Source organism: Enhydra lutris, unplaced genomic scaffold (genome assembly GCF_002288905.1).
Source record: "Enhydra lutris kenyoni isolate GAN:26980312 unplaced genomic scaffold, ASM228890v2 scaffoldscaffold30, whole genome shotgun sequence".
NCBI lineage: Eukaryota > Metazoa > Chordata > Mammalia > Carnivora > Mustelidae > Enhydra > Enhydra lutris.
In genome coordinates, this window is record NW_019154114.1 from 16,002,085 (window position 1) to 16,028,613 (window position 26,529).

Below are 26,529 nucleotides of genomic sequence, written 5' to 3' on the forward strand. Positions count from 1 at the left end.
CGTCTATTAGGGATTAAGGGAAGTCCAGGGACTTGCACTTTTTAAAACAACAAAAGGATCGTATTACACTTTAAATGTTTGCATTGAAGACATTCATTTATTCAACACATACAAAAATGGCAGTGTAGTGCCAAATACCAGATACATTCAGGCTTTTGTTTGTTTGAACAACCATTTTTATTCCATAAGATTCAAAACATTTTATAAAAGAGTACGTGAAAGGTCTTTTTAATGAGTGTTTCTTAGGATATTTAAAGACAAGAAGTCATCCCTAAAAGTCTGAATCATCCAAGAATGCTGGGTGACTCAGTCAGGATTTTTATTTTTTAAAAATTCAGTATGTAAAAAATTTTATTTTTAAAAAATTGGATGACAGGAGGGCCTTTGCTTTAAAATGCAAGAGGAAGCTTGCTGCTTTCATTTCTGATGCTACACTGACCCTAGGTAGATGGCATATGGAGTCCACACTGGAGGGGCTGGATCCCCTCTGTCTGTGGGCACTGATGTCACCAGTTCCCAGGGAATGAACATGCTCTCCAACAAGTCACTCCCATGTCTCTCCTCTTTGGATCTACAGATACTGAAATACGACGTTCTCACAAAGTCATCCTTAAAATGGGGAGAGGAGCATTGCTGGCCAGCAGAACCCCTTTTTGTCCCCACACCGGGTGCCCAGGACGAGGATGATGGTAAGACTCCAGGAAGGGGAGCCCACTTGCCGCAGTCTGCTTGTGATCACTCCTCAAACAGAGACATCGTCTGGGAGCAGTGTGACCCTCCCTCTCCAGCCCCCGTGTCACAGAGCTGGTGGAAACAGGCTTTGAAACCCAGGTCTGTCGGAGTTCAAAGCAGTGAGTTTAAGGAGTCCCTCAAAGCGCCCTCACTTCTGACACCAACTGTAAGTTGAGGGGTCTCTAAGACCACCCTCAATGTCGATAGAAGGACGCATAGAACACACTGAAAACTGCTCTGTTCATGGTTACCGTTTGTCATAGTGAAAGGACTGCAGGTTGAAAGAAAAGTTACCCATGGGACAGAATCCAGGAGAATTCCATTCATGGAGTATCTGGTTGTCCCTGTCTTCCTACTGGACCCCCATGGCATGGCACGCCAGGCGGCAGACCCCACGGTCCTGTCATCTCTGAGGTGGGAGGTTGTTGGCAGCACCTCCTGCTGAAGCTGGCCTCCCACTGGGCCGGCCCAGGGCTTCCCTCCATTCTCTTGTGGGCAGGGAGTAGCAGTGTCTTCATTTCCCCAAAGCAGAGGCTGAGGGGATGCAACTTCCCTAAGGCCACATACCCAGTGCCTACAGAATTAGGATTTTAATCCAAGCCCATCTGACTTCAACTAGGCTCAACCACCCTGAGACCCAGGAGGCTTTGGGAGGAATCACGAGTAGTTGCTGGAAGTTTAGGGGCATTATGTCATTTAATCCTCTGTCCCTTGAGAGCGAGTACTTGGAATATGTCCATTTTACGGAGGGAAAGGCTGAGGCTGCTAGCGTGCTGCATGTGCATACAGTGCGCTGGGCTCATTCAAATGTCGTTGAGTGCGGCTCGTCTGAGTTTAGCCAAGTGTCATATGTTAGCCCAATGCAGCACAAAACTGATTCTCCATAATGAGACTTTCTAAGTCACAGGCAAATAGCCATCCTCCAATGCAGGCAGTACTTCACAGAACGCGCTCATTACTCACCATGCAAGAGGTTCTCTCAGCAACCGGGGAGGGCAGGGAGGATTCGCCTTACTCTGCAGATGAATGGACTAAGGTTCAAAGAGGTAAAGGGACTGGCCCCGGCAGGGCTGGAACCAGGTCTTCTGATTCCTACTTCCCTGGCCAGGGAGATACAGCTGAGGAACTTGCCCCTCCAGCTGGAGGAGATTTAAGTCCGCATTTTTACCAAGTGTCTCTTTTTGTTTCCCCAAAGGGATTATCCTATCAGCCATCGTCTCTACCGATCCCCAAAAGCTGCCTTTTCTGCTTATTCTGGATGCCAAAAGTTTTACAGAATTGGCTCGTGCATCCATCGATGTAGAGATGCATCTGGACCTCCATGGGTTATTCATCCCGGACACAGACTGGGACTCGAGGAAGCCGGCCCTTTCCCAGGAAGAGCGGGACAGGGCTCCAGACAGCTAGGCCTGACTGGGGTGGGGCCTGGACCCTGGGCCCTGGCAGAAGGGCTCCACCGGCAGGCTCCTGCAGGACTGCGGGCTGGCTTCCTCTCCGGGGGAAGGGAGGTCCTTCATTTCGTTTGCACTTCTTCTTTCTGTGGTTGCTTTGAGACAAAGGTGTGGAAATAGTGCTTGTTAGTATCTTTTCTTTCCACTTATTTTGGCCATAAAGACCTTGTTTGAAAGTGGATAAATATTTATTGATTAGCTCAAGCCCTTCTGAGAAAGCCTTTTCATTATGACGACGACAGTGACCAGAAACTGTACTAAGTCACATAGTCACCCTTCTTAGAGTGAGCAACTGCTGACATCTCAGAGGAGAGAGAAGTAAACATTCATCACTGCTCCTTCCTGCCACCCCTTCTCGCCCTCCTTCCAGTAGACTAGCTTGTGGGTCTAGGAGCTGTAGCTTTCTCCACCGTGACTTTAGTAAATTATGTGGCCAGGAAGGCATATTGCTTTGGGGTCATTCCACGCAAGGCATGGCATAATTTAAAATAATAAAAACTTTAAAGTCTGTTCCAACCTTATTTAATTTTTCCATGGCTTCTTTCTTCTGAAGTTCTTCTAAGGCAATAAAATAGAGGAGCTGGACAGTTTGTAGCCCGCTAGACGCCCCACTGTACACCCGCTGGGACGGCAGACCGGTGTGGGCATCCCCTCTGCAGGACAAGGGTGAGGGGCTGGACACTCACCCAACTTGCCATGGCCGGGGGCTAGAATCCAGGATTGAGGCCCAGGCCTGGGCTGGCATGAGGAGTTCTTGCCTAAGGCTGAGAACGAGGGCAGTGAGCCATCCCACTGTCTGTATGGGAAAGGCGGTTCCCCAAGCTGAATGCGCTGCCAGGATGGGCTAGGTGTCTGCACAGAGGTGGCGGTAGCGACGGTGGAAGCCGGGAACAAGCCCAGAAGCATCCCAAGTGAGCACCGGGAGCTCCACGGATAGTCGAGTCTCACCTTTGTGGTCTAGTGGGTGCCTGGTTTAGACACCCAAACGCAGGCTGCATAATTCCAACATGCCCATGTCATAGGGTTGGGGGAGCTGGGAGCCCACCCTTATTCTGCACCTGCCTCCTGCCGTAAGTCTGAATTTCATTCGGTCACCGGTGTGGATTCAGTGACATGTTTTGAGGGCAGGAAGGAATCTCCGGCGACACTGCATGGAGTAGCCCAGAGGGGGCAGCCCTCTCAAGGGTAGTCTTAGCTTTTGCCCTCTGGCCACCGTGAAGCCATACTTAGCTCGACTCACATGCAGGCTCCATCTGGTCTGGGGGTTGGGTTTTGTTTTGGGGGGGGGGGTTGGACATTTTTATTGGCCTAATTGTAGATTCATGTGCAGTTCTAAGAAACAATACAAAAGAGATCCTGCAAGGACTTTACCAGGTTTGCCCTGGAAAATGCTGCAGCATTATAGTACAGCAGGACGACCCGGACACTGATTCAGTCCACAGATCTTTTCAGATCTCTCATTCAGATCTCTCATCTGGTACTCATTGCTATGTGTATTTAGCTCTGTGCAATTTTATCAAAGCTGTTATATAAATGGAATCACCTTTGAGGATTGACCTTTCCCAGCAGAACTGCTTGGAGATTCATCCATGCTCTGTGTTGGGTGGTTTTGTTCACTTCTGTATCCTCCGCACCTAGAACACTGCCTGCTGCACATTTATCCTCACGATAAATATTTGTTGAGTGAATGCCTGAGTGGATTCCTTCAACAAACTGGTTGTTGGTTGATAGTGTACCAACAAGAAATGGCTATTTTCCTAATGATCTCCTGGGACGACAAGGAAGACGATTCACAGGGAACCCAATGACAGCAGCCAAGACACCCCGTGCAGGTTCCTCTCCCTGCCATCCCTGATCCCTCTTCTCTCCCTTTCCCTGTCAGTTCCTCAAACCCCCTCTCCTGTCCCAGCATTTCCATTTCACCCTTGGCTTCTACAGCACATTAAACAAAAACCTGACCCCTGGAAATGGCAGAAGGAAGACCATCTCTGCTTCCTTTGGGGATCCCAGCACCTCCAGCCTTCATGAGATCTACTGGGAGGAAATGCCAGCTATGGTGGTCTAAGAAAAATGTGACTGAGGTCTGCATTCACAGAGCAGGAGGGGAAAAGAGGAGACAGATGTGACACTCACCTACTTATTATTCTTCAGATATTTGAGAAGAGGGTGGAACTAAGAAGTGCTTCCCCCACCCCCATTCTCTTCAATTCTGATTGCCAAACAGATCCAGACCTACTCACGAAAAAGGGTGCAGTTCTGCGCGGAAGAAAAATATGTCCGTGGTTTGTTTGCCTCGTTTGAGATGACAGGTGAGATACCAGACTGATGAGGAAGGCTGGCACACCAAATCTTTTTTTCTCAGTTTCAAAAACACCAAAGGTCGATGACAGGATGCCCAATTTATCTAGATCCTTAACGCCATCCTGTTTCATTACACACAGGCCAGGGTAATTAGCTCAAAAGGCCACAGGAGCTAAGACGCATGCGCTTTCTCAGGCACCTCAGGACAGCATGTCTTCCCCCTCCGAGCCTTCCTTGTTATGCTTCGTGTGGGTGTAATACGTGACCAGGAAGTTCTACAGGAACAATCAATCACTCACATTTGTTTATTGCTTTGATAAAGCCACAGCATTTCACAAGTGCTCTGAGAAGTGTCAGGTACTCGGTGAGCCCTCAAATGTTTGCTGACCCACTAACTTGTTCCTCCAAAGGTTTTTCTAATTCGATTCCAGTTCAGGAATAAGCCGGATGTGTACTTGGACAGATCAACTCACGAAACATCTAAGTGCTTTCCAGCTACATCCGCGTTACTGGTTCACAACACTTCCTCCCAAAGTTACGGAGCATCAGGCTGACTCCATTAAGAAGGTTGCTGGTCCAGGCTAAGAACAAACACCTTTGATCACTTCTTAAGTTGTTTAAAGACTGTTTGGGTGGCTTTTAAATGGCCAAGAGAAGTCTTTGCCATGGCGAATCAGGACACGCAGACAGAAGAGTCATTACCAGCTTCCTCAACAACAGGAATGAGACCTGTGGCCTCTACAGCTCAACTTCCTTCTAGGTGTTTGGCCTGGCCACCAGGTGCAGACACACAAACACAAACACACACATACACACACGCAGCCAGCGGCAAAAGCTGCTGGGTCACGTCAGGAAACAGTCCCTTGAGGTCACGCCCCAGCAGAGAGGCTGGGGATGTTCGTGGACCAGGTGAGCAAAGAGAGCTGTGGAAGCGCTGTGCTGGGCAGGGCAGGGACGAGCCAGCCTTCTTCCCTCCTGGTGATCAGGGAAGGCTTCCCAGAAGAGCGTGCCTTCAGGAGCTGCCTGAGTGTGTGGAGGGAGCACCTGGCAAAGTGCTGGTCCTTACAGGCTGATAGTGTAGCTCAGGAAAAGGATTTGGGGACGGTTGTGGGTTGACTGAACGAAGCAGGTGGAGAGTGATTTCCCCGAGAAAGAGCAGTCGAAAGAGTGTGAGAATTCGGCAAATTTTGCGCGCGCACGTGTGTGTGTGTGTGTGTATGTGTCTGAGTCTGATTATAAAAATCATATATGTTCATCGTAGAGCACCTGGTTACATTAAAAAAGAAATGAGAAAGACACCCATAGTCCCACTATCAAGAGAAAACCCCTGAAATCATTCTAGTGTGGTTTTTCTTCAGTATTTAAAATGTTTTTGTGCACAGCGTATATAGTAGCAATTGGTTTATAACCTAGCCACCAGTTTATAACCTGTTTCTTTCACAGAACATATAATGCAGGTATTTTCTCAAAGTACTAAATTCTTCTAAAGGGAGCATGTTACTTCTTTGGGACATGACATGATGTACACTATCCTACTGCTGGACATTTAGGTTGTTTCCAATTTTTTACTATTATAGGTAATGCCAGATCAGTAACTGCACACATATTTCTAGAGCTCATCCCTCCCCCCAGCTCTGTATTCAAGGAGTTATTATTGCGATTTTCTTTGGCTAGATTCCCAACTTGGTTTTTCTGAGCCAAAGAGAAGAAAAACAAGGTTTTGGGTATTCTTTGAAAGGCCTAGGGTTTTGGTTTGATTCAAAGGAAACTGAGAAACCATTAGAAAATCCAAGAGGCCCACATGGTCAAAGTGGTTGGAGGCAATAGAAAAAAGAGGGGGTACATGGTAATACGACTTTCATCCAAATCCTCCCTCCCTCTTCTTCCCCTATTCCACCTCCTCCATATATTTCCATTCTGGGAAGATACTTGCTCTTTTCCAGGAATATATTCTCCTCACTCACTCATTCATCCATTCAGTGATAACCAAAACTGTGTTGGCATTTAATGGGGAGCACAACCAGCACCTCAGCTGTCCTCGGGGAACGGAGGGCGCCATGAAGGACACAGCACCAGGAAAACAGACCAATGCCATTCAGTGGAATGCTGGTGAGAAAAGGGAACATCCCAGGGGACACCCAATGCTGCCTTGAAAACCAGGGCTGGCTGATCAGGGAAGGACGGCAGCAGGGAACTAGGGGAAATGGGTGATTCCAGGGCTGAGGCCTGGAATCAGGGGAGAAGTTAGTAAATTTAGAAAACCTGAACTGGGGGAAGAAGCTGGACAGAAAAGGCAAGTTTTAGCCTGATCCCCAATTTATCTGTAGTCCTGTAAGAAATGGGATTGGCACTCGCTCAAAAGAAATCTCCAGTGGCCTCTTCAAGGACAATCAAGGACTAATAGTCATTCTTTTTATTCTATTTTTTTTAAAGATTTTATTTATTTATTTGACAGAGAGATCACAAGTAGGCAGAGCAGCAGGCAAAGAGAGAGGGGGAAGCAGGCTCCCCGCTGAGCAGAGAGCCCGACATGGGACTCGAACCCAGGGTCCTGGAATCATGACCTGAGCCAAAGGCAGAGGCTTTAACCCACTGAGCCACCCAGGCGCCCCTCTTTTTATTCTATTTTTAAAGATTTCATTTATTTATTTAGAAAGAAGTGGGGAGGATCAGAGGGATCGGGAGAGTGACTCCCCAGCAGACTCCACCCTCCTCCGCACAGAGCCCGATGCAGGGCTCAATCCAGTGATCTTGAGATCATGACCTGAGCCAAAACCAAGAGTCGGACGCTTAACTGACTGAGCCACCTGGGCACCCTAATAATATTTTTTTGAGATCTAATTCACACACCATAGAATTCACTCATATAAAGTATACAGTTCAATGCTGTTTAGTATGCTCAGTGCTGTGTAACAATCACTAGAGCATTCTTATCACCCCCAAAAGAAAACCTGTCCCTATGAGCAATCTCTCCTCCTCTGTGCCTCACCCCCCAATTCTAGAAAACCACAAATCTGCTTTCTATCTCCGTGGATTTATCTGTTCTGGACAGTTCATATAAATTGAATCACACAAGGTATGGGGTTTCTGTGACTGCCTTCTTTCACGTAGTATAATGTTTTCAAGGTTTGTTAAGTTGTTACACGAGTCGACACTTCATTTTTTTTTTTAAAGATTTTATTTAGTTATTTGACAGACAGAGATCACAAGTGGGCAGAGAGGCAGGCAGAGAGAGAGAGGAAGGGAAGCAGGCTCTCTGCTGAGCAGAGAGCCCGACGCGGGGCTCGATCCCAGGACCCTGAGACCATGACCCGAGCCGAAGGCAGAGGCTCAACCCACTGAGCCACCCAGGCGCCCCGACACTTCATTCTTTTTGTGGCCAAATAATATTCCCTTTTATGAATACTGCACATTTTGTCTCTCTGTTCATCAGGTGATGGACATCTGGGTTGTCTCCTCTCTCGGGCTATTGTGAATAATGCTGCTATGAACATCATGTGGACATGTGTTTTCATTTCTCTTACGTATATTCCTAGGAGTGAAACTGCTGTGTCACATGATCACTGTGGGTTTAACATTTGAGGAACTGCCAAGCTGCTTTTCAAAGTGGCTGCACCATTTTGCATCGCACCAGAAATATGTGAGAGTTTCCATCTTCCCACATCCTTCCTGACATGTTACCGTCTGCTGTTTTTATTTTAGCCATCCTAGATACGACGGAGTGGTATCTTGTGGTTTTGATTTGCATTTCCCTAATAACTAATGATGCTGAACATCCTTCCATGTGCTTATTGGCCATGAGTATGTCTTCTTTGTGGAGATATACCTACTCCAATCTTTTGGCACTTAAAAAAATAAAATAGGCTCCATGTCCAGCATGGAGGCCAATGGGGCTTAAAGTCACAACCCTGAGATCAAGACCTGAGCTGAGATCAAGGGTCGGATGCTTAACCAATTGAGGCACTCAGGCAACCCTCTTTTGTCACTTTTAAACTGGGGTATCTCTCTCTTCATTGTTGAGTTGTTAAGGGGTCTTTATATATTATAGATGTAAATCCCTGATCAAATGTACGATTTGCAATATTTTCTCCCATTTTGTGTGTAGTCTTTATTGTCTTGATGGCGCCCTTTGAAGTACAAAAGTTTTAAAATTTTGATGAAGTCCAATTTATGCAACTTTTAAGTTTCTTCTATTTTCGGTGTCATATCCCAGAAACCATTACCTAATCTATGGTCCCAAAGATCTCCTACGTTTGCTTCTACGAGTTTTATGGTTTTAGCACTTACATTTAGGTCCATGACGCATTTTGAGTTCACCTTCGCTTACAGTGTGAGGTCAGGGTCCTACTTGACTCTTGCATATGTATATCCAGTTGTCCCAGCAGAAAAGTCACTTTCTAGGGTTGATAAATCTTCCAGGCAGGAAAAAAAATGTATCACCTTTTCCTCTATCATTTCCTAGATGTTTCCTTAAACAGCAAGAAGAAACGGTAGGCAGCTCTTGGCTGATCCCAGCAAAGCCTTGGTTCAGAAACAAGGAAACCAAGATGGAAGGCCCAGTCGGTAGTGTATGGCTCCTTGGTGATGGCTTCTTCTCTTCCTCCATCTTCATCACTGGGTCCTGGCAAAGTTCCAGGTAAGTCCAGCATATGTGTGCTTAATTTGGACTCACAAGCTCTGGCGGGATTTTCTAGTATTTTCTTTCTTTGAGTACATCCACTGTGTTCCAGGAAGGCTGTGGGTGACTAGTCTTCCTAGAGATCCTAGCCTATCCCAGGTGGAAGGAGAGCTGGTGGTGGCTTTGGGGCTAGTGAAAAGCATGAGTTCCCTGATTTTTGTCTTCAGTCTGCCATTGGGTTGAGCAGGCTCAGAGACCTTAGCCTAGTTCGGGGTTTGTTAAATTAACGTGGGAATGAACATGGGAGAAACAGTGATATGTTCCTCATCTGCAGATCTTCTCTGGTAAGGGCAGGAGCTGAGCTTTCTTACTCCGACGACAGTGTAACACCAGCTGACATGTACTGACAACTGATGCTCTCCAGGCACTGTGCTTAGCCCTTTATGTTCTGGTTCCCACACAATCCTCGGATGCCCTGAGGGAGATCCCGGTACCATTCCCATTGGATGGATGATAAAACTGAGTCTCAGAACAGTTTAGTGACTTGCCCAAGATCACACAGATGGCTCCTGAGACTCCAAGTCCAACTTCTTAACCACTACTTTTATTGCCTGAATCTTACTCACTTCTCCACCTTTGGGGCTTAGTACAGTGCCTGGGACAAAGCAGATCAGTCATTTAACTTCTCTGTGCCTCTGTTTCCTCCTCTGTAGAATGAGGACAGTAACGGAATGTACTTCACAGGGCTACCGTGAGTATTAAATAAATCAGTGTTCCTAAAGTCTCAGTCCTAATCTGAGTGAGCTGAGGTTATGTGGGCAGTTCAGGCAAAGGATGCTACTTACAAGCCCTCAATGAAGGCTGTTCTTGCTCTCTCTGAGCACAGCCTTCTTTCTGCTTTGGCGAAAGAGGAAAGGGTCAGCCTCCGTGGCACCCAGAGTGGTCCAGTCCACCCCACTGGCCAGTGGCATCATAAATGACATTAGCAGGTCGTTGCCACACCCCAAATAGCCATCGCACAACAAACAGTCTCATCGGGCATAGGCAGAACACGGCTGCCTCGGGAGAGAGCAGGTCTATGAGTTACCTGGTTTCAGTTCGAATACCAGCCATCTCCTGGAGTTGATGTGACAGCTAAAGGGGATACTACATACCAAGGGCACAGGCCAGCACCCGGCACAAGGATGCGTGGTCACAAACAGGAAGGCCACACGGCAGGGATTTTCGTCAGTTTGGTCCATCACCCTACCCTTGTCTGAAATAGCATTGGGTTGTCTTCTGTGGCTGCTGGAACAAATCACCACAGACATGGCGGTGTAAGCAACCCAGGTTTATTCTTCCAGTTCTGGAGGTCAGAAGTCCAAAATGAGTCTCACAGGACTAAAATGAAGATGCAGAAGGGCAGCCTCCCTCTGGGGGCTGCAGGGAAGGGTCTGTTTCCTTGCCTCTTCCTGCTTCCTTATCCCCGGGCTCTGGGTCTCACCCAACCTATCCCATGATGCCCCTGCTTCAGCATCCCAACACTTTCCTCCTCTGCAGTCAAGATCGCCCACCTCCCTCTTATTAGGACCCTTTTAATTATATTTAGGGCATACCAGATCACTGACAATACCATTCCTATCTAAAATCCTTAACTTCACACCATCTGCAAAGTCCCTTTGGCATCTAGGTTACATTCGGAGGCTCCGGAAATTAGGACTTGGATATCTTTGGGGGCCATTATCCAGCCTACCCCAAGCATCGCCCTGGCTTGGCCCTTACAGCAATGACCACAGCAGCACACATGGCCTCCTCGCCTCCAGGTCCCGCTCAACTCCTGACCCCAGTTTAACACTGCAGCTTAACTCCGCCATTGCACACACTCCTGATCCCTTTATCCCTTTAATTTCATTTTCCCCACAGGACTTTTGGCTTCCTAGCACTACAAAATGTACTTGTTTGTCATGGCTTTGGTATTTGTCCATTTTCCTCACCCGAATGGAGACTCGAGGATTACTTCTGGGGCAAGGACTTTTCTGTTTTAGTCTTACATGTCTCCTAGGGGTCTGGAGCAGTGCTGGGCAAATAGCCAGTGCTCAGTACATGAATGTTGAATGAACATGGGACCTGCTTGGCCTCATCAAGTTTCTCTCAGCTGTGAGTCTGGTTCTTTATCTTCTGTGCTCCATCGAGGCTTTCATAACAACGAAGGCATTGCCTGTGGTGAGGCCAATCGATTCTAGGCAACCTATGTATTAGCCCGTTCACGGCCTCCACCCCATTCCATTAACAACACTGGCAATTTTGATCTCTAAAATACACATAACCTCAATTCTTATCTCTACCAAGACTTGCGAAAGTCTGGGAGGGCAATGGATGATTTGGCTTGGAAACTTACTGAAGGATAAAGTTTTGAGAACTTAGATGATGCAGAGATGGGAGGGTAAGTGATCCCTACCTGAAGCCGCTGGGGTTTGTTATGCTGAGTAATACTGTTTCTAACTAGTCTACCTGGAGTTAATGAGTTTGTGGTTTCTGCAGTTGGTCAGGCGTAAGAGGTTGGCTGTAGAGGGGTCTTAAGCACCTGAGGGGGCATGGTGCAAGGGCTTCAGGGTGCCCATGAGCTTCCTAAAACTGCACGTGAACTCTTGTGTAGGTGTATGCTCTTAAGGAGAGTAGAGTGCATTGCTTGAGTCAACTTCTCAACAGGAAAACTGGAGAACTTCTGCACTTCCCCAGCTGTGAGGTTTCTGTGAGTCTGTGACTCAGGACAGATAGCTCAAACTAACAGGCTGCGCACAGCTCAGGGAGGTAAGGCATGCCCCCTTCTCATCACTCCAAACCCTAACACGTCTTCAAGCTATTGTGTTAAAGATGCTGAACCAGGCATTGGTTCAAATCTCAAGTTGACCAGTCTCAATTCTCACAAGACTCTGGGCATTTCTTGAGGCCCCAGTTGTTCTCATGGTAGAATTGGGATTGTTCTACTTTCTTTGATTTTTTTTTTTTGTTGTTGTTGTTGTGTGAATATGAAAATTCTTCAAGGGTACAAAATGCTGTAGAATCATGAAATATTAATAACAAAGAAGATAATGTGCCTTATTTTGTTATGTGGCAATGGACTGGATTGTTTCTTATGCTGCCATCCATCCATCCATCCATCCATCCATCCATCCATCCATCAGGAATAAACTGAGGTTCAGAGAACTCAGGTTACTCACTCAAAACCTAGAAAGAGCAGAACCTAATTGAAAACCTACTTCTGACTGCTACAATGGCAATGTTCACCAGCATCACCCACCAAAACACTCCTGAGGGCAGAAGGGAGGGGAGCTACCTCCCAGAAGGAAGGCGGGAGGACAGGTCTACCAAAGACAGCACCTTGAAATCTGTGTTTTACCTTACAATGCATGTGCATATTATAGTGCACTCTATATTATGCCCATGCTCGTCTGAATATCAAAGAATTTCCCAGCAATCTTTAAGTCCAACGAATGTTCTGGGAAAGGGCTCCCGCCACTCCGAGTAGCTCTGCTACAATCTGTACCCCAAACACCATTTTCCATGTCAGATGTTGGTTATTTTCGAGACTTATCTCCTGCATTGGACTAGAAGTTCCCGGAAGGCAAGAGCTGAATCGGATTCTTCCTTTCTCCCTCCTTAGACCAAGTCCAGCATCCAACATGAAACAAACACACAGATCATGAATTTGGCAAATACCTATCGCATGCCTGCCTAACCAAGTTCAGGTGCCGTGGGAGAGTCAGACGGATCACTGCTCTCAAGACATTTACAACTGAGCTGGAGAGACCAGACTTCCAGAATCTGCCTGGAAAGGATCTTCCCAAGACTCTTGGCACCACATTTTAAAAGCTTGGGACTGTAATGCAGCAATAGAAGAAATGGTAGGTAATTAGACACCAAATAAAAAGTGTCATTAAATAGGACAAATTTTGTGAAAAGTGACAACCTGTTCCTCTGGAAAGGCAGCATTGTGTCAGTTAGAGAGCACACCTTGCAGTAGCAAAGTACAAATTATTGATGACGAAACGAGTGTTTCCCAAGAGGGAGAAGTTGAAAGCACAGTAACCTGCTCTAGATGCTATCTATTCTGCCAGAAGGGTCTCAGTCTCTGATTGCTTGGTCTTTGAGGGCCATATTCTGAACTTCAGTGGCATAGATAAAGCCATGTCCCTTTCTGACAAACATGGGTAGATTCTGGCCTTATTAGATTGAAATTGATTCATCAGATAGTCACTGAACTCACTATGTCTGTGTGGGCCATGCAGTGAGAGGCAGGGGTACATGATGAAGGGTTCACAAACTTGGCAATGAAACGGGGAGTCAAAATCCTGGCTCCTCCATGACTCAGCGGAGGGATGCAGAATGGGGTTTTTAGGTCTCTGAGCCTTGGTTTTTTAAACCACAGCATGGAGATCCTAATTCTTATCTTGTAGGTTGTTGTAAAGGTTCATTGGGGTGATGGACAAAAAGCTCTCTGCACAGGGAATTGAACATAGGTGGGCACAAGAAGTGGCAATTGTGGGGCGCCTGGGTGGCTCAGTTGGTTAATCTACTGCCTTTGGCTCAGCTCATGATCCCTGGGATTGAGTCCCACATCAGGCTCTTTGCTCAGCCAGGAGCCTGCTTCTCCCTCTTCGATGCTCCCTGCTTGTGCGCTCTCTCTCTCTGTGTCAAATAAATAAATGAAACCCTGAAAAAAAAGGTAATCGTGGAAAAATTGAGGAAGTAATTTCCAATTTCAAGAAACTTCGGGTCTAGTGAAAAGACCAGTATGTTAACAGGTTAAATGTCATTAGTGTGATGGGTGCGACTATTTTTGAAGTAAGCATTTACGGAGTGCTTACTGTGGGCCAGATACTGTGCTAAATGATTGTAGCTGGATAAACTCATTTATTCTGCACAAGACGGTGGGTAGCAGGAAGCACAACTGTTCCAGTGGTGCACGTGAGGCTTAGATGCAGTTTAAGTAACATGGCCCGGGGGCACAGCGCAGCAGAGTGGTAAGAAGAAGGGATTGAACCCAGCGATCAGACTCTAGAGCAGGAATTCAAGGCACAACAACGAAAGAGGAAGAAGTCAGGAGAGGCTTCACAGAGCTGATACTAGAATGGTGAGCAGTTCCTCAGGCACCAGTCATGAGAGAAGGAGCCCAGGCAGGAGGAAAAGGCAGCTGCAAACAGCTGGGGGGGATGAACAGATTGTTCTGTCCGGGAATTCAGGTAGGTGTGCACAGAGAGTTTGGGATGACCTAGAAGATGAAGGGGGGACACCTCAGATACCAGGCATAGGGATTTGGAATTTTAACCTGGAAGAAATGAAGGACCAATGAAGGATGAGGAAGACAGGGTCACTGGCACGTACGGAATGCACCTACCTGCTAGGTTCAAAGAGGAAATGACTCTGGGTACTCCATTGGAATAATCAGGCCATATCCCATTTTCCAACTAAATTACAACTTTCTAGATATTGTGTGTGTGCAAGTCTCCCCTCTCCCCTACTGGCCAGTAAGTTCCTTAAATGTCAACTCTAACTGCTTCTCTTCTCCCGCAAGGGCTGGGCAAGTCTAGGCGCCTGAAGAATCAGGTGAATGAGTGATGACGAGCGTGAATGAGTAAACGAGAACCGAAGTGAACGGAGTTGTGGGCTGGATTTAAGGAAATGAATGTAGCTGGGGTGGGTCACGAACCTAAAAGTGAAAGCGAAACAGAAAAACTCCTAGAAGAAAGCATAAGAAAACAGCATCGTGGGTGCCAAGATTTTCAAACAGGACATGAGAAGCACTAGCCATAAAAGGAAAGAGTAATAAACTCCATTAAAACTGAACTTCAATAAAATTAAGAATGTCTGTTCATCAAAGATGCTATCTGGAGAGTGAAAGGGAAGCCCCAGATAGAGAGAAGAAATGTGTGTTCCCATGTATATGATAAAGAACTCCTAAATATCGCTTTGAAGAACCAGTTTTTAAAAATGAGGGACAACTCAAACAAGCACTTAAATACATGTATTTAATATATACACACACATGCACTCCATAAATACATTCACACATAAACACATATATACATAGATTAAAACACATACATATGGGGGTGCCTGGGTGGCTCAGTGGGTTAAAAGCCTCTGCCTTTGGCTCAGGTCATGATCCCAGGGTCTTGGATCGAGCCCCGCATCAGGCTCTCTGCTCAGCAGGGAGCCTGCTTCCTCCTCTCTCTGTCTGCCTCTCTGCCTACTTGTGATTTCTCTCTGTCAAATAAATAAATAAAATCTTTAAAAAAACAAACAAAAAAACTACAAACATATGTTCATATACCACCACACATCCACCAGAATGGGTATGATTAAAAGACCAACACCACCAATTACAGAAGGATGCAGAGCAACTGGAACTCTCATGCATGACTCTTGAGAGTAGAATTTGGTACAACCACTTTGGAAAACTTTCCAGCCGTTGGCTGATGCTAAACATATTCCCACCCTAGGACCCAACAGTTCAACTCTTGGGCACATCAATGCAAGAAAAAAGTGCCAACAGCCCACCCAAAGACTTGTTCATAACAGCTCTGTTCCAACAGCCCCAAACTGGAAACAGTCCAAACAACCATCAGCAGGAAAAGGGATAACCGTAGAGGGGCACAGTCAATAACGGTATAGTCACATTCATGTAAAAACCGACTATGGCTACAAGCAACCAAATGGAAGAATTTCAAAGACACTGTAGAGTGAAAAATGCTGGACACAAAGATTCAAGAACAGGAAAAACCAATCGATAGTGACAGAAGTCAGACAGTGGGTCCCTCTGGGAGATACTGCCTGGACATGGGTCTGTGGGAGCCTCTGGTTTACTGGAAATGTTCTTTATCTTGATCCGGCTCATGATTCCACAGGGGTGCTCATACGGAACAATTCACAGAGCCATACACAAGATTAGTGCACTCTACTGTATGTTATACCTCAATAAAGATGTTTTGATAGCTAATAAATATAATGTTCATTTTCAAAACTTGCTGAAGAAGAGGTCTGACACATTTCACGAAAAGTTAAGAATGAATTCAAATGTTAAAACAATAAAATTAAAGGCACGTAGCATGAAATCAAAGGACTAGAATGGGGTGTTTCAAGAGCTGGAGCAGGAAAAGGGAGTGTTAGAGGGAGTCAGAAAACAGAGTATGGCCACCTAGAGCCCAGCACCAGGAAGAAACCCTCAGAGAGGTCGTCAGCCCAGACCTACTGGGGACCTGGCGGGAGGGGAAGAGACTAGATTCTGGTGTGGAAGTCAACTAGGAGCTAATCATTCCTGGGGCTCCTTGCTAGCTCAGTCAGTCGAGCATCTGGCTCTTGATTTCAACTCAGGTCATGATCTTAGGGCTGTGAGACTGAGCCCTGCATTGGACTCTGTGCTGTGTATGGAGTCTGCTTGGGATTCTCTCTCCCTCTGTCCTTCTTTCACTCATGCTTTCTCTAAATAATTAAATCAAATATTAAAAAAAAAAAAAAGGCAGCAGCAGCTCATCATTCTTGAGCTGGAAAGGACGCCACTGAAAACCAGAATGAACATTGGCAATGACTGACATAACACTAAGTATTTACTGAGCATCTACTATAGGCCAGGCCCTGCTGCTGGTGCTCCACAGGAATACTGAGCTTCTATTACAGGCCAGGCCCTGCTGTTGGCGCTTCACAGGAGTCATCTCCTTTAATCATTCTGGCCACTCTGTGAAGTTACTCTGGTTACCCCAAGTTTACAGAGTGCAGTAACTTCCCCGGGGTTTCCAAGGGTCAGAGAAAGAGACCCAGGGCAGGCAGATAGGAAAGCCAGTGAATGAAAGGATTTCAAGTGACTTCAGACATTTGAACAGGTCTGAGGAGCAGACAGATTACTTACGTGATACAAATTCTGCAGGAATGACCAGCTCATTGTCCACCCAGCGGTGTACTGACAGAATCCTAGGAAAAGAGCAGAAATGGAGTATTTTTTTAATGCTTTCAGGTATATAAGCATATAATACCCAAACTAAATTTAAAGGGTACAGTGTGCAAAAGGGTGTGGCTTGAAGGGGGAAAGTAAAGTTTCTTGCACTGAACTTGGTTTGAAAGTAGATATTGGGGGCAACCTATCCCAAGAGCTGTTATACTGTGACCTCTTGCGATCTGGGAGTTTCATTTCATGTACTTCAAGTCACTCTTCCTAATTTGTCTTCCTTCATGCAATGTCAGGTTAGGCAGAAAGGGATGAAAACATCCAGGAAACTTCCAGCTCTCCCCACCTTCCTCTCTTCTGTTTCTTTCTTTTGATAAGTATATATTTATTACACACATATTATATTCCATGCATTGCTTTAGAGGTTAAGGATACAGTGATGAGTAAAATAGGAAGTTTCTGCCAGGCTTCATGAAACCAGTATTAAAGTCAGAGGAGACACACAATTTATAAAGAAACATGTAATTCCAGGCAGTGATTGAATGCAGTGAGGAAAAATGAAGTTAGATGAAAGCCTTTCTTTTTTTTGTATGTGTATTTTTCTAATCTTTTTTTTTAAGATTGTATTTATTTATTTGACAGAGAAGGAGATCACAAGTACACAGAGAGGCAGGCAGAGAGAGAGGGGGAAGCAGGCTCCCCGCCGAGCAAAGAGCCCGATGCGGGGCTCAATCCCAGGACCCTGAGACCATGACCTGAGCCAAAGACAGAGCCCCAACCCACCGAGCCACCCAGGTGCCCCCTAATCTTTTTTTTTTAATTATTTTTTTATTATGTTATATTAGTCACCATACAGTCCATTAGTTTTTGATGTAGTGTTCCATGATTCATTGTTTGCGTATAACACCCAGTGCTCCTCCTTACTACCCATCACTGGGCTCACCCATCCCCCCACCCCCTCCCCTTTAAAACCCTAAGTTTGATTCCCAGAGTCCATAGTCTCTCATAGTTCCTTTCTCCGACTCCCCCCCTTTCATTTTTCCCTTCCTTCTCCTAATGTCCTCCATGTTATTCCTTATGTTCCACAAGAAGTGAAACCATATGATAACTATCTCTTTCTCTGCTTGACTTATTTCACTCAGCATAATCTCCTCCAGTTCCATCCATGTTGATGCAAATGTTGGGTATTCATCCTTTCTGATGGCTGAGTAATATTCCATTGTATATATGGACCACATCTTCTTTATCTGTTCATCTGTTGAAGGGCATCTTGGCAAGTGGAGGCCTTTCTGGGGGGTTGATGTTTAAGCTTTGATCTAAGTAGAACAAAAGAGCAAGCTATGAGAACATGGCGAAAGAGAGTTCCAGGATCAGAAATCAGCCAGTGAAAAGGTCCTGAGGTGGGCATACATGGTCAGAGAAGAGCAAAAAGGCCAGTTTAGTTAGTACACACCAAGGAAAGTAAAAGGTCTTTGTAAGCCACAGGGAAGCCATTGGAAGGTTTTGCATTGGGAAGCAACTTGATCTGTTGGCTTACCGGGAGAAAGAACTCACAAGGGATCAAGACAATAAGCAAAGAGAGCAACCAGGAGGCCACTGCTGGAGTCTAGGGGGAGTTAATTAGCGACTGTATCAGGATGGTACTGGCAGAGGTTTTAAGTTGAAGCTGGATTCAGGAGACTGTCTGCAGGAAGAGCTACAGGGTTTGCTGGTGAGAACAGTATGAGAGACAGAGGTTGAGGATGTCCCTAAGTTTCTGTCCTTCAGTCCTTAAATGAATGATGCTGCCACTGATTTGGGGAATGATTAGGTTTAAGGGGTAAACCAGGAGGTTAATTTCTGACATGTTGAATTGCAGATGCCCATTAGATATTCACTTGGAGCTGTCAGCAGGCTGTTGCTTGGTGTTTGGTGGGGGAATCCTAGAAACCATCTGAAGTAATGGATAAAGAAGATGTGGTCCATATATACTATGGAGTATTATGCCTCCAACAGAAAGGATGAATACCCAACTTATGTATCAACGTGGACAGGCCTGGAGATTATGCTGAGTGAAATAAGTCAAGCAGAGAAAGACAGTTATCATATGGTTCCACTTACTTGTGGAGCATAAGGAATAACATGGAGGACATGGGGTGATGGAAAGGAGAAGTGAGATGGGGGAAATCGGCGGGGGAGATGAAGCATGAGAGACTGTGGACTCTGAGAAACAAACTGAGGGTTTTGGGGGGGGGGGGGGAGATTGGGAGAGCCTGGTGGTGGGTATTAAGGAGCACATACTGCATGGAGCAATGGATGTGGTGCATAAACAATGAATCTTGGAACACTGAAAAAAATAAATTAACAAGAAGAAAGAAATCATCTAAAGTAATCCCTTATGGACAGATAAATCTCAGTGCTCTCTAATTATTAACATTTATTCATTCAGTAAATATTTCTTGATACCTACTGTGTGTCACACACTCTACTGGGTGCTGGGGAGTACAGCACAGATTTGGTTAAAAACAGTCACTCTCTTTATTACAACTTAATTAGTTCACTCGTTTCTAAGACACTTCTCCGATTGTGTAAATACAAAGAATCAACTCTCAAGAGTTATAAATACTGAGATGCTCTCTGACTCAGCAATTTGGAAGAGCTTAGATTTTCCGAAAGAAAAGAGCTATAAATAGATTTGGACAAATGACAGATTTACTCATAAAATATGCGAAGACCGCCTTAAAATGAATCAGAAGAGACTGTCTCTCAACCAAATTAATGTTTACGAAGAGTCAACTTGGTGTAATGGAAAAGCTTACAGGGCTGGAAGGCAGAAGCTCTGGGCCTGTGTGTTCTGCTTGGACTAGGTCACATGTATGACCTTGACTGAGTCCTTGACTCATCCTGGGTCAGTTTTCTCTTCAATAAATTGAATGTAAGTTTCAGTGTTTTCTAAAGAGCCTCCAAACTATTAAGTTCTTTCTTTGTATTATTTCTCTTGCTGGACTCTCATTCTCCTTCCAACATTTTTAAAAAAACAAAACTCCAAACTCCAAGGTGATTCTTCTCTTCCATGAGGGCTCATCTTTCAAACCAAAGTAAAGCTGGCTTTTTTCCTTTTTGCAACTGGAAATTTTTTTTTCTGATTCTAAGAAAATGATCCATGATCAGAAAAGCACAGAGAGAGTAAAAAAGTCTCTACACTCATACCTCTGAGGTAACGCTATCTGTTGTATCTACAACGTATCATATGGGAGGTGTTGAATATTTGTTGAATGAATGACTGCTGCTGGTATTTGTGAATTTTAGTCAAAAAGAAATTAAGAAATAAAGAAAGAGGAAGGAAGGAAGGATGGAAGGAAAGAGAGATAAGAAAAAAATCCTTTCTCTGGGGGTTGTTTAGCCACTAAGGCAGCAGGGGTCAGTTACAGTCACCAGGGACTGAAATGGCTGGGAGCCTACCAGATCTCAAATTACTGGTTTCACAACAGCTGAGATTTGAAATCCATGGAATGTGGGGAAACAATAACACCAAATACACCATTCTGAAGCCTGTAAACAGTATCAAGGGTGGCTCAGTTTGAGCAATAACAAGGAAGCCTACAAAACAGTACAAGCGCTAACCAGGAGTGGCTCCTGCAGCTGACAGGAGGGCAGGTTCTGCCCCACAGATCCTTCCTCCCACGCTTGGGCCCTTTCCCTTCCCTACAGCACCAGGATATGTTTTCTTGGGGCACCTGAGCTGACCTCAAAACTTTATTGAAAACCTAGCATCTTTTTGATTGTTAACTTCCCTCTCAGTAAAAGGTGGTTTTCTGGTTACCAGGGGGCATCTGGGCAGAGGCTTTAGAGAGACCTGCATTAATCAGGGAAAAGGAAGTTACTAGCTTCAGAGGGTCACCTGTGCAACGGGCAGAGCAGAAGACCTTATATATGCTTTCAGAGACGGCCCTGCTATTGGCAATATTTCCCAACAGCCCACTTGCCTGAGTAACTCATTCATCTTTCAAAAATCAAGCTCAAATAGGACGTTCAAGGAAGGTCTCCAAGCAGCCTCCCAGGGCAGAGTCCCTGTGCTATGCCATGTTCCTGCTTTCTGTGCTGAACTTACCGCACTATAATTAACTGGTTTCTAGGCTGGTTTGCGAGCTCCTCCAAGGTAGGTGCTGTGTTGTACTCACTCATGTTTCAAGGGGCCTGCATAGTGCCTGGTGCTTAATAGATGCCGCTCCAGTGATTTTGCATAATTAGAGGTAGCAAGTCGGGTAAATGAGCACAGCAGGCAGGATGTAACTAACCCAGTGGGGTCAGGGGGTGACAGGGAGCTGAGGAACACTCCATCCAGAGCAAGAAGCTGCCCTTCAGCTCTAGCAGACTGCTCCGTGGGACAACGGCCCAGTGGGGCCAAATCTGGTGATTTTTTAAGATCTGAAAATTCAGATCCACATGTCAAATGTCCCAGTTTTTCAACATTAGCTCTTCCTTCCATTTGGGAGAAAAAGATGCATGGGAGAAAAAGAAAAAGTGTGGCACCATTTCCTTTGTGGAGCAGTGCCTACCCCTTCCTTTTGTCAAAATGCCAGAGAAGGTTCACCTCTACCAGGAAGAGCCTACCTGACTAATCCCCAGTCACCTCCAGTTATTTCAACTAAGGCAACACTTCCATTCCAGGGAAACTGGTTACCTGAGGGTAACTCTCTTACTTGAGCCTTGTTTTGTTTTGGAACCTCCTTGGTAGTTCAAGAGTAGACCAGCATTCCATGCAATTAATAAGTGTTTATCAAGTATTTATATTGTACAGATAACTCTGTCATATACATCACCTTTGACCCCAACAACCCAGTTGGGAATGAAGACAAAGACAAAGAAAGTAAAAACAGCAGATAAAATTCAGAAAACATTTATTAAGTGCTTGGTATTCACATTTTTGTTCTCCATCCATCCAACATTCAGTGAGCGTTACTACAGCCCTGCACTGTGCTTAGCACCTGGAAATCGAGCCACTAAAATGTACAAGCTAGTCGGTGACATGGAAAAGGAAACCCATTTATAATAAGTCACCTGGCAAAGCAATGTTCAAGGTACAGCAACAGCTTGGAGAAATGTGTGTCGACCTCTCCCAGGGACACTGGGCAGGTAGTATCACGGAGAAGGTAAGTTCAAGCTGCTTATCTCAGTTTTTTGTTTTTTTGCTTTACTTTTATTGTGACATTTTACAACACACACAAAAATACTGAGATTAGTACAATGAAACTCCATGTACTCACAACCTGCTTTAACAATTAGTAACTCATAGACACTTCTGATTCATCAGTACCCTCCGCCGCTTCCCTCCATCCCTCCATTTTGTCTGGAAGCCAATGTGAGATGTCTTTATCATTTCACCCATAAATGCTGCGTTTAAAGAAGGACTAGAAATGTCTAGACCTTCCACTATTAAATTCCTTTTCCCCATCCATTCTGCCAGCAGCTCTGCCAGAGTTACACACCCTGATTCCTGCGGTGACTCGGAAGCCTTAGCTGGTTCAGGGTGGAGACTCAAGGCTGTACTGGACCCTTTCAGTTGGTTGAAGAAGAAGATGGAACTGATCCAGTGAAAATCCCCTCCTGCCTTATCTCAAATGCTGACCATTCTTCAGGTCCTTGGTCCCAATCGTTAATTCTTCAGAAAAACTGCTAATTCTTTAGAAGCTTATTGAATTAATTGAATTTAGAAGCTTATTGAGGGTCGTACAAATGAACTAATGTTTGTACAAACAACCGAGTGTTTGAACAAAGTGGTGGCTACACTCCACACTCCCATGTGCCCTTAACCTCCAGGGAAACCTAAGACCCAAGGGGCTTGCCCTGACTGCGCCGACCCAAAGCTGCTTCCTGTCACAAGTTCGATCTTCACTGGGTTGGGAACCTAGACGCACCTGAGCATCTGGTTCTCTACACACACCCTCCAGCCCTTTGGCATTTCCTGTCTGCCTGAAAGGCAGCAACAGCCACGCAGTTACCCGACCAGAACACTGTCCCGGACTCCCTCTCCCTCACAATTCTGTCTGTTCCTTCACAGCCACCCATGATTAACCACATCCACCACCATCCTCCGATTTAGGCCCCGGGCCCCTTCCTTCAAGTACGGCAACACTGAAGCATCTTTCTGCCTTTAGCACGACCCTCCTCGTTCTGCACGCAGCTGGGGGATCCCGCGGCTGTTCAAAACCCTCTCATAGTTCCTGACCCCTGCGGGATCAAGACCAACATCCCTACCACCGACCAGGGGGCTCCGCAAAATACAAGGCCTGTCAGTCAGCTCTGCAGCTTCATCCGCTCCATCCCCTCCGTAGCCGGCAAACAAAGGCTCATTCTGCAGGGCCTGCTTTCTCGGGTCTCTGTGCTCTCACCCGGGAAGCGCCTCTTCTCTCAGGAATAGGAAAAGCTACACCCACCGCGCCCTCGCTTACAAGCGTGAGCTCCCACGAGTCCGCAAAACCACGAAGTCATCACCTTCACTGCGCAGACGGAGACATGGAAGACGGGCGCCTTACCCATGGCCACACAGCTGCTCAGTGGAGGAGGCAAGGCTCGGATTCAGACTCGCGGCGCCAGAGGCCCCGGCCTGAGCCAGAAGAGTCCCGGGGGCCTGCGCACCTTCCACCGCGGCAGCGACGGCTCTCGGCGGCGGACAGCCCCTGGCCGCGCGGGAACGGCGACCAGCTGATCCCGCAGAGGAACTAGACTTCTGATTGGCCGCCTCCGGCAACCGTTGGAGAGAGGGCGGGACCGAGGGCCCGGGGGCGTCGCAGAGAAATGACGCAACGCCGCGGCTCCTTAAAGGCGCCAGCCCCTTGCGCCGCCGATGGCGCAGGCGCGTTCCGGGGGCTCCCGCTGCTTCTCCGAGCGCAGAGTGTTGGGTGGGACGGGCGCGCGCGCGCGCGCGGGCTGTGCACACAGGGCGCGCGCCGGGCAGCTCCTAGGGTCTGGCGGGGCGGCGGAGGCAGCTGGACCAGACGGCTGACGAGGCGGCGCCGAGATGGCCGAAGGCAGCGCTGTGTCCGACCCTCAGCATGCCGCGCGTCTGCTGCGAGCGCTCAGCTCTTTCCGCGAGGAGTCCCGCTTTTGCGACGCGCACCTGGTCCTCGACGGGGAGGAGATCCCCGTGCAGAAGAACATCCTGGCGGCCGCCAGTCCGTACATCAGGTGAGGAGGGGGCCGCGGCGGGCCGGGCGGGGCCGCGCTGCCCGGAGCCCGGGGGTGGGCCGGGCCGGGCCGGGCGTGTCCCCGGAGCACCTGGTCCCCACTCCCCCAGCCGCCCCGCTCCTCCCCGCTCACCGCTCGGCGCGGGGTCCCTCCGGCGGACGCCCTGCCGGACCCCCGGGACGGCCCCTTAGCTTCGGTTACCCTCGGGCCAGACCCGTGTCCCCCGCGGACCCCCGGCTCCCTGGAGTGGACCCCCGGAGCCTGGGCCGCAGCTCTCCAGTCCTCCCTGCTCCGGTGCCCACCGCCCGGCGTTCGCACGGGCCTCCGAGCCGCCGAGGCCCCGGGACGCCGTCCTGGGCCGGCCGGCGACCCGCACCCGCGAGCAGGGCGGAGCCTCGCCCGGGCCCGGCCCGCAGAGCCGGGCTGAAGTTTGCCGGCCGCTCGCCTCCGAATCGCGCAGTGGGCCGGGCCGGCGCGGCGAATGGAGCCGGGCGCGCCCCTCCCGCGGAGAAGCCGAACAAACACTTCCTCGCCCGCTGCGGGCAGAGGGAAGAGCCCGTGGGACCTTCTCCCCGGGGTCCGTCATCCGACCCCCGAGGCCGAAGTTCCTGTCAGACGCGTCTTTTTCCACGCCCGGTGGGAGCTCCGTGTAAAAGCTGGGCTGTGCGTTATAGGCACACGTTAAAGTAAGCTGTAGCTAATTTTAGAGCACTTACTGTAATTCTCAGGATGCGGTTACAAGCCAGGATCGTGTGATTTCAGAGACTCAGAGAGCATTTTAAAACTTAGGTAAAACAAAGCTTAAGCTGTTATGCTAAGTCAACTAACCAGGTTAACAAAGGTTGATAACATGGTGCTTAATCGAGTGTGTCCGCTCTTGCGAGGGGCTCTATTTTTTTATAGCAACTTTCTGCAAACTGGGTGGCTCTTTTAGCAAAAGAAAAAAAAATACTAAAAGCTGGAGAAACTGTCCAGTAAGCGGGTTAAATATAGACTAATCGTAGAGAATGTCACTAGAATTGACAGGTCAGAAAAAGCAAAATGATGGGCATGTATTCTTAGGGCTTTGTCCCAGCACCACTTGGCACTGAAACTCCATCTTAACCTTTGCATTAGGAGATACCTCTGCCAACTCAGAAGCTGTTCAGGTGCTCTTGTAACTTCTCCTGGCTGCGTTCTGTAAATCTGCTTGCACTCTTTGTGGATTTAAAGGTGGGGCGCAGGGAGCCTTTGTTAGAATGGCATTTGGATTGCCAGCCTGACAGACAGCTCCTACCTGGCCATTGGGAGGTTTGAGCAGTCAGCATCAAATTGGAATCGGCAGGTCACAGTCTTCCCTGTATCCAAAGTATTCCCTGTTTCGGGAGATAGCACAACTACTATAGATGAATTATTGTTGTAAGTGGCATCCAGCAGACTTAAAATTACAAATCACCAAACACATGCTCTCTATCCCTTTCCCATGCTTCAATTTTCTCCATACCGCTTACCACTATAATATACCCTCCGTTTCACTCATTTACTTTATCCATCTTCCCTAGCCACCGTGTAAGCTCTGTGAGGCCAGGGAGTTTTCTTTTGTCCATTACTGTATCCCTGGCAGCCAGAAAGAACAGTGCCTAGTGGTTCAGCAAATGTGTTGGATGAGTGATGGCCTGCCTTTCTTCCCTGGCAGGTTGGACCTGAGATGACTGGCTCTGTTATATTTCATTTCAGATGCTCAGTTATCCCTCATTGAGAAGAGCACTAGGCCTGCTTTCTCCTTCTACCTTTTACTCGTATGGCTGTGATCTCTTGGCGGATGACTTATTCTTGACTTCAGCTCACTAGTCTGATAAATGAGGGATAAAATGTGTCTTCGTCTCATGTAATCTTTGACCTGTAGAGGAACGTGAAATAGTGCTTTGAACTCCTCCAGGTTGACACACAAGTCTACAGAGGTAGTGGTCATTGCTGCTATATCTTCTGCATTCCGAAAGATGTGGTATCCCCTTGGGACATGGTGGCAAATAATGAGAATATGTAGTAATGTCAAATGTTACTTACTTAACAGTAGCAGTAATTTAGGGGTGAAATACTACTCATCAAAGTAGCCAAGCTGAGAGGGACTTTAGATCTTTTTCTGGTCTAGTTCTGTCACTTTTCAAATAAGGAAATGGGGCTTGGTGGGCCTTAGTGATTTGTATTATAATGAAGTTACTAGTACCTAGTGGTTGAACTAAGATTAGACTCCAAGTTAATGATACCTCATCTCCTACTCTAACCATACCACGTTACGACATTAACTCGTACCTGAGTATTCTTCGTGTAAGCTCTACTACTTATCGATTCACAATATA

General features: G+C 47.0%; 2 protein-coding genes and 1 long non-coding RNA gene across 6 annotated transcripts in view; 2 read left to right on the top strand and 1 right to left on the bottom strand.

The window, feature by feature from the left end:
• Positions 1 to 5,669, top strand: part of LOC111152742 (beta-carotene oxygenase 1) — a 42,470-nt gene extending 36,801 nt beyond the window's left edge. For 2 of the 4 annotated variants that reach the window (XM_022511341.1, XM_022511338.1), the window contains one exon: positions 578 to 1,992. In XM_022511341.1, the coding sequence (XP_022367049.1) occupies positions 578 to 907 (330 nt within the window). In that variant the 3' untranslated portion in view covers positions 908 to 1,992. Of the gene's footprint in view, positions 1 to 577 lie in introns of all 4 variants that reach the window. The other 2 variants (XM_022511340.1, XM_022511339.1) reach the window with 2 other exon arrangements.
• LOC111152744 lies at positions 2,216 to 23,970 on the bottom strand. Its single transcript, XR_002640941.1, has 3 exons — positions 23,539 to 23,970; positions 16,988 to 17,049; positions 2,216 to 2,278 (listed from the first exon to the last, which is right to left on the bottom strand). It is a non-coding gene; the product is annotated as an uncharacterized LOC111152744 (long non-coding RNA).
• Positions 23,965 to 26,529, top strand: part of LOC111152741 (gigaxonin) — a 50,078-nt gene continuing 47,513 nt past the window's right edge. The window contains exon 1 of the mRNA XM_022511336.1: positions 23,965 to 24,190. Within this exon, the coding sequence (XP_022367044.1) occupies positions 24,024 to 24,190 (167 nt within the window). The 5' untranslated portion in view covers positions 23,965 to 24,023. The remainder of the gene's footprint in view (positions 24,191 to 26,529) is intronic.